Here is a 10,226-nt window from a genome sequence, read left to right as displayed (position 1 = left end):
TATTATATTTATGCTACAATAAACATTCCGATTCCCGATTTTAATGTACCATAAAAATAAAATTTTAAGAAATTGGCGAGACATGGTGGTAGGCAATCTTTAGGCCTCAAAAATATCAGGGCAGCCAACAGTACTTGGAAAGGTCCGGCAATTAGAAAATGTATCTAAATGTCAGGGACCTTTAAGGGAATTTGAAAATCTTAAATTTGTGGGGATAATTAAACACGAAAAACTAAGGCAGCCTTTAAGATAATTTAATTCAAATAAAGGTTTAATTTTGTTTAACATCGGTCCCTATTTGGTTCCTATTTTCCTAAGCTCGGTTCATATTTTACCCATAACTCTTTTTTTATAAAAATTTCGGTGGCAGCCGTGTTCTGTTTCAAAAACAATTTTTTTGAGACTAATTGTTTGGCTATAGAACCATTTCTAAGCCTCATTAACATGGCTTTTATCAAAATCTTTTTGCATAATAATGATTTGAGTCCCGCCTCAAGCTAAATGGGGCAGTATTTTGGGAAAATGAGAAACACCCACATATAGAGCGAGATAAGCTGATTATCACCGTTTTAAATAATGGTATCTGCTTACTTTAAACGCAGCCAATGAAACGGGCCCAGTTTATCAATTCCGAGAATTTTTGGAACTTTTTCTCTTTACGCTGGCAGCGCTTTTTACGTTTTCACCGTTTCAATTCTCAAATACGAAGTTTCAATTTTGGAATCGCTAAATACTTGAAGGTCGAAGGGATTCGCAATTTCTGCCGTAAGAGTTAGGCCTTTGCGGATATTAAGCATTTCCTCGTAGCTCCGTTCAATTTTATTTATAGTAACGAAGTATCTGTCTGAATCGTTTCTAAATTTCTTTAAATCAAACTCCGCAACAAACGAAAAATACTATCATTAAGAATTTTTCAGTGATCACAGAATTAAGGTATTAAGCTAACGCGGACTTTACACTTTGTTTCAAAACCGTTGCGTATGATGGTATTTTGGTGTACTAAGGCAAAGTATATTAAATGGGTCGAGAAAAACGTCTTAAATATCAGTATTTTTCCTAAGCCTAACGGAAAATGGGCTTGATTGTTTCCTAACTAGCTTCTGTTAAACCAGATGACATAAATGTGAAATTAGGCGATTCATTATAAATATTGAACTTTATGATTAAAAAAGGTGTTTTTATAATAAATCATATGTGTATTTATGAAAATATACAATACTAGCAATTCCATCTCAAGTTGTAATTAAATTTAATTCAGGTTGATTTAAATGTTAGTATAATTATAATTCTACGCAAATTATTAATCAATTAAAATGTATAAAATCCTATTTAAATCAAATAGCTCGTTTTATCTTAGATTTTTTAATGAAAATAATCAACAAGCATGTGAATTTTTCCCGTTTATTTGCAGATGCCACGAGGAGGTCCGTTGATTATGGATAATTTCATTTACCCGGCGTTGGAGAAGAAAACGTACGGCGAAACCCTAAAATGGATTAATAAAGATATTGGCCTGTTCAGATTATCTCTGGTTCATAAAAATAACTCGCTTTGGACTGAAGATAACGTCCGAGTCTTCACCGTAAGTTTCAGTACATCCAAAAGCTTGAAACTGACGCGTGACTGCAATACTTTCGCGTTCCAAATGCGTTATTTCAATTACTATATGTAAGTAACACCCCCACCGAGTCCAAGCTTGTCTGTTTTAAATCAATTTCATTCAAATAAGCAACTTTATTAAATTAATTTGATTATTTAAATCAAGTATATATTTTTAAATTATTTGATTTAATTAACCTCTTATATTTCAATGTACAACAATGGTTGTGTAGTATGCCAATTAGAAGCAAATAATTTACCAGTATTAATTAAGATTAATTTTAATTTATAAAGAGTTTGTCACGAGAACTTCATTGGAATTACACGTACTGTGATTAAACGTAGCAATCATTACCAATTTTCAAACGATATGACCTTAGATTTCACATGGCGACTTAATTTAACCTAAGACAGATTTGGCCAACGCACGGGATTTTCAGAAAAAGAAAGATTATTTAGGAAACTCTTACATTTCATGAAAAATTAAATTTTAAACTTGTGGCCCGAAACATAGTTAGAATTTTCGAATTTGGCCGCTGACAACCAAAACACCCTTAAGGGGGAAGAATACAGTAAAAGCCTCTTTTTCGTTCAAGCTGAACGTTTCTGTTTTAACAATTACATTTTTCTTATTAGGCTGAACCTTCCTCTAGTGCTTAAAATAATTTTGATAATTATAATATTAATAGTTAACGAGATATAAGTTCCAAACTAAAGGGTAGTTTGGGCGCTTGCCCAACTTGTTTAGCTCCGGGGGTCCGAATTGAAACGTAATAACTTAATTACTTTTAAATTTAAAATTGTCAAAATTATTTTAGTCACTTAACAAGAGGCTGTTCTACACTTAAATATTAATTTTATAAGTTAAAATACAAAATTAAAAGAGTTCAGCTTGAAATAGCGCGAAAGTAGACAATTGCTACTGCAAATGGGTTAGAGTGTGCAATAACTGGTGGCTTTACCGGGGAGTAGGGGTCCGGCTCTTGTAACCCATAAGGGCGGTGGCGCACTGGGAGATGTTAGCTCTGATCAAATGGTCCTATCTCCATCTCCGACTTCGGTCAGATTTGGGCTGGATACTGAGCTTCGCCTCAGGCTAACGGAGAGGGTCCGTGCAAACTGGCGGATTGGGTAGCCTGCTGTGAGGCGGCGGGCCTCCATATGCGGGCACGGCGGTCCTGTTTCCCGGCCTTTTGGAGTCACACTGGGATCTCCGGTGCCAGCTGTGCGGCTTACTTGGACTGCTGTGTGCTCGTCGTTCCCCTTTAGGAGCTCTCTCCAAAGGGTTTGACTCTTTACCTCTGTAGGAAGGGTGTCGGCTGGAGTTGCTACAGCATCCATTCTTACTCCCACTGCTGTGAGCGAAGTGGGGATTGGTCCACCCATTGCTGCTCCTTCTACTGGGTTGAGTGGCTTGCGTCGAAGGTGCGACCATCAGTAGTGGGGTACTGCTACCCACGCTGGATTTGTCACCTGTCCGGCCTTGGGGACGCTGGCGTAGGGCACTATGATGATAGGCCTCCGGTGGTATGTCTCTGTTACTAGGTACACCGGGCTATAAATTCTGACACACTGTAGTTAAAAAACAAATAGACGTAACCCGAAGAAAATTTAATTGTGAACCGTTGCTACGTTTAGTCGCTTCAGTTTTAATTCCAAACAATTAGCCAATACTTAATGCCAAAAATACATTCAGGGGAACAGAGAATATGTGGTCCCCCCTTTGTCTCAGTAAGGTGGAAGACAATCCGATACTATCGCGGGCTCCCTCAGACCTAGAGTTGTGTTTGTTGCTCCTAGCTCAGACCCTGTTGGCGGGGAATATCTTTCGGGCATCACGAAAACGGAGGTTATAGTTATAGCTTTATATTCTTGCTAACCCGAATACATTCTTGATAATGTAACATATTTTTGTTGCGAGTTTTAAATTGCACTATTTTTCTTAATAGGACTGGGACAAAATGAAAAACAGAGCCCCTAACTCAAAGTCGTACTTAACAGAATCGAAACAACGCTTCAAAAATGCTTTAAGAAAATGCCAAAGCATCCGCGAACCCAGCGATGAACTTTTGGAACACGTCGGTATCAGGAAAGACAAACAAAACCTGTATTACGTTTATGAAAAAACTTGGAGAAGTTAGTCAAGTATTTATATTTCTATTCCAACAATAATACTTAGCCTTCACCCTAAAAATACATATTTCACAACTGAAATCATTTATATGAATTAGGAAATTTGCAATTAATTAGACTATATTAATGTCATTATTGTTAATTAAATTTAGTTTTATTAATAAATTTATTTTTAAGTGTATTAATGAACGTTAAATATTTTTGTTGGTGGGTTGTTTTTTCCAAAATGATTTAAATATTTCTTCGTCGTTTTGCAAAGATCAAAGTGTATTATCTTTTAGCTTAAGTCTCACCATCGTTAAAATTGGATTGATCTGTAGAAAGCATAATTTTCCCAATAGCTGTATTCAACTAAATCGTAGTTTAATTACAATATTCTAATTTCTGATCGTAATGTATATAAACAAATTGAAAACACGGGATAAAGGAGCATGCTACATTTTCTAGAAAAAGCTGGCGCTTGCAAATGGTTCTAAAATTCAGGGAATTTAATGCAATTGGAAAAAGTTTACTAAAATATACATAAATAAATTAAAAATTTTGGCTTAAAATTAGTCAGGAAAAATCTACGGAAATGATCAGGGAAAACCCGGGGAAGTTAGGAAATTTAACCTAAAATAAACTGTGGCAACCCTGAACTGGGAAAGCTCATTATTATTTAGTTCCTTGAAAGTACTGGTCATTTTTTAACATTCCAATAAAAGTTTTTTTGTTAAAACCTTATCTTCATACTAAAATAAAAGTTGAATTTAATTTATTAAGTTTTGATAAAAGTAAAACTATAAAAGTATAAAATTCAAAATTGATCTTAATAAGGACAGGGAAAATCTTCAAAAATGGTCAGGAAAAGCCGAGGGGCTGATCACTCCGCGTAATCGGTGTACAGAGCCGTAACTTTGACTGTACTAATGGGATTACGCGTAATCTTTGAAGTCCCTGCCTTTGGCAGTGCTAATCTAAGCGTAATCCGGTGTACAGACTTTCTAAGAGTGGTTAGCCCTTCGGGAAAAGCGCCCAAAAGTCATGGAATTTTTATCTGAAGATATTGTGGCAGACATGTTGTAGATATGGGGGAACAAATTGGAGGCTCAGTCACCATAAATCAAGTGTTAATCTCTCCGAAAAACGCTCAGTCCATAACCGATCAGCCCATAACAAACCCTCGAAAGCAAAAATTAAATTTATTCTGTCTTTGGTTTTCCAGAATCTCCCAAAGGGAAAAAATCTCAACGTTGTTCCGCTAAAAGCCAAGCGACTGAACAACTCTACGAAGTGCAACCCATCATGGCGATGACGCCCCCTCCGTCACCAGAGGAATGTGCTGAACTGATTTGCGACGAAATCTCAGAAGATGTGATGGTTATGAATGTTAAAGACGTCGACGAGGAGTACTACGCGCGAAACGATTCTGGGAACTGTTCTCCCATTTCCGACTATATGGCGGAAGTCTTACTAAATGGAATTGCCAACCAAAATCAAGTCGTTCCAACATCGTCTACCGACGTGACCGCCGATTTCGATTTTGATAGTAAGAATAATCATGTTTTATACCAAGAATGTATTTATTTGAACTTATGGATAATGACATAAATTTATGATAAACTTATGATAATGACTATGTTGAACGTATTGTGGGAATCGTGTTGACAGGGTAAGAAACACATAACTGGTAGACGCTCTAGTCGCGTCCGAAGACGTTAGTTTGAGAGTACCAACATAGTCATAGTGTATACTAAATACATTCTTGGTAAAAACAAATAGATCGATTTTTAAATACTCGAAGTCTTAATAGATGGCGCTACCAATCCGAAGATTAGAATTTTAACCGTTAAAACGTCTGCTAACGTGCTACGACTGGTTTTTAAAGCAAGTAGCGTCAATGAACCCCAGGCGTTAGTGAAATTCGGAGTCTAATGGTTCTGAGTTTTTCATAAAACCTTGCTAAAAATAATTTGAGTAGTAATTTATACATTTTCCACTAAATCGTTTATCATGGCGCCATCTACTAAAAAAAAACTAAAATCGAACCTCTAAAGGCTTCCCTTTAAATGTTTGCTTCCCCGTTAGCTACTGAATCAGTCTTTGGTATTTTGCGTAATAGCATGCAATTTGTTTTTCAACAGGTGACGACTTAGTGAAAAATGGCGACGTGATGTTATCTTCCTTCCCCTTTCCACAGATAACAGGTGGGCACTTCGTACTTAAGATAGTCTAGGAGTTCCTATAAGTAAGGTTGTATACTATTGGACCGAATCCCATTGAACCGAAAAGTATTTTCGTTTATAGCCCAACATGGCGGGATTCAGTTGAATGGGAAATTTAAATCTGGTTCGTTTTCACTTCGGGTCACTCGGGTAGGTTAGTTCAGGTTGGGTTAGGTTAGGTTAGGTTAGTTCAGGTTGGGTTAGGTTAGGTTAGGTTAGGTCGGGTTAGGTTAGGTTAGGTTAGTTCAGGTTGGGTTAGGGTAGGTTAGGTTGGGTTGGGTTAGGTTAGATATGGTAGGCAGGGCCGTGCAGAGGTATCCTGAGGCCCGGGGCAAACTTACTCGCGGGCCCCTTCGATTTGCACCCCCCCCCCCTTGAGCCCTGAAAACTTCTCCCAAGTTATCTTGATTTGCACCCCCCCCCCCTTGAGCTTCTTCGATGGGCCCTACAGCTACGGGCCCCCGTCGTGGGCCCTTTTCCACCGGGCCCCGAGGATTATGCCCCCCCTGCCCCCCCCCCTCTGCACGGCCCTGATGGTAGGCAACTATTTCACGTCGGGTCGTATCAAGGTTATTTTCCAAAATTAAACCCGAAAAATATCAAATTTCAAGGGAAAAAGGTCTAAAAATACACGTCGGTACGAAATAATAAATATTTAAGACATAGTTTAGTCCAAATTAGATATACTATCGTCACGTAACCTACGATATATAAATATGTATCACTAACGGTATATTGAATGAAAACCGCGCAAAACGCGGTTTTCGGTCGATTGGAATTCGGTTGAATGGTACATTCGGACGAATGGGATTTCGGTCCAATGGTCTACAATCATAAGTAACGTAATAATTCGTACGTGTGACTGCCCACAAATTATTCTTAGTAATTTGTAAATGTAAGCCTGTTTTGATACTACGAAAATTTATAGCTTAGATGGATATTTCTCTCGTAAGAGATATTTTATGTACTTTGGTTACAACCAATTTTAACCATTTACAAGTATGAAGTTTAGTGTTGTTTCGGGTTTTTTTTGACCACTCAAAAAGGGCTGAAGTCAATAACCAAAATAGGTTGTAGAAAAAATATACGATGGCGAAAACTAAATTTAGTCGGTTAAAATGGCAATGTTACCGTGGCTAAAGTCACCACACCCGTTGATTTATATATGGCTGTCACTGTGACAATTCTGATCTATTTTTACATACTTACGCATTATTATGTTAGTTATGGTATTTGCAAATTAGATTACTTATGGTATTGCCCTTTGTTATAGCATCACATGGAATCAAATTCCAAGAATATGTTGTGTCATATTATTCTTAGAAGCACGGTATAAATATCTCAAGATAACGCAACGGTAATTGCAGGCTAAGAAATATTACGCGCTTATCAATATGATAGTATTTGGAAAACGAATTATTATTTTTTATCTCCATTCTATTTCTTACACGTTAATTCCATATAAACCCAAGATATTTTTAAGTTTTTGATTTGTTATTACTAGCTAGATGTTTTTGATTTTTAACACAAAAATAAAATATTAATTTTGGAAGGATTTCGATTTGATACAAATAAAATATATTGTTACGAGCGTCTTTCTGTTGTCTAATTGATACTTGTTGGAATCAGTATACATTTTGTATTACCATTTCCGATAAACCATAACCGGAAACACCGTTATCGTGATAGTTCATTTGTACGCGTTATATTATTTTGGCTTAGATACAGTAAGTAAATGCCATTTTTAGGTCTGTTAGAAAGATATTTTTTGTAAAATGCCAAGGTAGCGCACGTGAACAGGGTATTTTTTTAAATATAGCAATATTATAAATGTACATTTTAACACAATCAATGAGGCATCGTTATTAAACTGCACACAATATTTAAAATAGTTTTCTACTCTGGTTTTTGTCCCAAAAGATTATTTCTTTTCGAGATTTGGTAACAATTTTAGGGGCCCCAATTTGTCATATTTTTAATTTAAAACGTTTTGGTGGTGCAAGCGAGCCACTGTTTTCCGTGACTTTTTAGAATAACATTTAAAGGTTGTTTCCGAAACAATATATTCTAAATTGAAGGGTTACTGAATCGTTTGAATTTCAATATTTTTCCACACTACTCTTCGGAAATTGGGCTGCAAAAATGCTAGAATACGAAAGGTCCAATTTGCTATCACGAGGAGGACCTCCCTGAAATTCGGGAACAATTTTCAAATGATTCAGTGTCCTTTTAATCCAAAATGTCCCTGACATTGAAAGTACTCTATTTTAAAAATATCGTACCTTGTTAAGTCATACAAGTTATGGGAATTTATTTATCCATAAGATGGTCTGAAGATGAATGTCATTATTTTTTTTTACAGAAGACGACATTCAGTTGTTCAGAGATTCCGAAGAAATAGTTCTTTCTGAAGACTTTTTCCTATAACACCAGCTTGATAGTATCAGTGTTGTTTGTGTGATCGTGAATTGGGACAATAAGGTACTGTTATCACCGTTCGTAAATTAGTATTTTTGCGTATACATCAAACATCAGCGTGTTGTTAAGACAGCAACTTTAAGTGATTGTCTATTCCCTGTTAAACTTTTACCCGTTTCATTTTGTAAATAAGATTCATGTAAAAAAAATTTATTGATTAAACCGATATTTGATAATTAATTTCAAATCATTAGTTCTATAAAAACAATTATTTCTTCTCGGCTTTCACCAACCACACAAATTATTCAAAGGGATCTTCTAAATGATGCGTTATTTGTGTATTATATACCGTGCCACACCCCGAAAGAGGGGTAAAAAAATGCCCTTGGCGCCATCACTAACTTGTAAGTAGGTGTAGATAATTAAGGCCAAATAATATAGAAACCCCTCGTTTGGGGCGCAACCCCAGCCGACTGGCAAAATATTAAACAGTTGCAGCACTAGACATTTCTTAAAATTCAGTCTCAACTAACAAGCCAGCTAACCTGTATTTCTGTAGTCGATCTAGTGTTGAAATTTCACAACACCCTAAAAATTGAAAATTACAGACAATATCGGAAGTTAGAAAAAAAACTATCTAATCTGTATAATTTAACTACGTTATCGCAACATCCTTTTGACGAGCTGTGACTCCTTTTCCTCAGCACTTGGGTGCTAAACACTTCAAAGATAATACATTTTAAAATAATACGAGACCATTCGTTGGACTGGAGGATTTACTTTTTCAAGGTCACATAAAGAAACATTACCAACTTTTAACATAGGCTGGATAAAGAGTTATATACTTCCCCTAATGGTTTATTATAAGCTAATGGATATACTTTTTGAACTTAGAGGATTCAATGATTTTCCATTAATTATAATTATTAAAAAAAAACCTAAATGTCCGTGACATCTTGTTTATTGTTTTATCAACAGTAATGCGTATTGCTGTGCGAGTAGTGGTTTTAGGCAATCGAGTATGAATTTTTTTCATTGAGTATTCGAGTCGAGTAATATTGAAGTCGAGTCGAGTAATCAAGTACTTTAGTAAGGGGAAATTTTATCTTATTCGAGTCAAGTAATTTATAAAAAACCTAGAGTAATATTTTTAACGAATCGTGTTATCGAGTACTTGATTATGAGCTGGTTTTATTCAAGTAATTAGGAAATTAAATTTAAAATGAGTATAAATTAACTTTCAATGCTGAAAAATATTTCTTAAATTTAAATGAACTACAGTTTCCACAGCTGTAGTAACCTAATAGTGACTAGTGGAGAAAGACTAGTTTACTAGGCTAGACTAATTATAGTAATTAATAGTAAAATAACAATACAATATATATATTTTTTTTCAATTATTAACGTACCGTCTGTCCGTAGCCGACATCCGAACTCGTGAAGAGACACCAAAGTGACACTCCAAACCAAAACCAAAACTTAATAATATTGTTTGGAGAAAAACCGCGCAGGCGCACTACGTATTAACAAAACGTACGACGGTCAGAATACACACAATCCTCCTGTGTTTAGTTTGTTTGAGCTATTTACAGCAACCTGCAACGGCGGTGACATAACCAATATATATCCATGGCCATACTTATTTGTTACTTCTGTGGTCACACTTATTTGTTAATTCTGGTTAGAAGTTGAGTATCACATATTTGTTACTTCTGCGCAAACGTTGAGTGTCACACTTATTTTTACTTCTGGTCATACGTTGAAAGCGCGGCGCGAACGGCCTTGAAAAATGCGAGAGGGAAACTCACGGGTAGACCTCTATAAGCACGCCGATTTACTATGTCGGAAGTTGCGGGGGTTCGTATACGCTTT

General features: G+C 36.1%; 1 protein-coding gene across 1 annotated transcript; it reads left to right on the top strand.

Moving 5' to 3' along the window:
* Positions 1-738: 738 nt before the first annotated feature.
* LOC149933378 (uncharacterized) lies at positions 739-8,544 on the top strand. Its single transcript, XM_090156311.1, has 6 exons — positions 739-765; positions 1,412-1,582; positions 3,549-3,735; positions 4,937-5,260; positions 5,856-5,918; positions 8,299-8,544. The coding sequence occupies exons 2-6, from the start codon at positions 1,412-1,414 to the stop codon at positions 8,361-8,363; spliced, it is 810 nt and encodes a 269-aa protein (XP_090012437.1). The 5' UTR covers positions 739-765; the 3' UTR covers positions 8,364-8,544.
* Positions 8,545-10,226: the final 1,682 nt, after the last annotated feature.

Source organism: Leiobunum rupestre, chromosome 8 (assembly GCF_980474605.1).
Source record: "Leiobunum rupestre chromosome 8, qqLeiRupe1.1.hap1, whole genome shotgun sequence".
In the NCBI taxonomy this organism is placed as follows: Eukaryota; Metazoa; Arthropoda; class Arachnida; order Opiliones; family Sclerosomatidae; genus Leiobunum; species Leiobunum rupestre.
Note: the sequence above shows the minus strand (reverse complement) of the source record. Positions and strands in the feature narration are given on the sequence as shown.

Bases quoted from the DNA above. Each gene is read 5' to 3' on its own strand.
- LOC149933378 (XM_090156311.1), top strand. From the start codon at position 1,412: ATGCCACGAGGAGGTCCGTTGATTATGGATAATTTCATTTACCCGGCG. The intron at 1,583-3,548 runs GTAAGTTTCAGT...TTTTCTTAATAG, and splicing joins ATAACGTCCGAGTCTTCACC to GACTGGGACAAAATGAAAAA. The intron at 3,736-4,936 runs GTTAGTCAAGTA...TTGGTTTTCCAG, and splicing joins TTATGAAAAAACTTGGAGAA to AATCTCCCAAAGGGAAAAAA.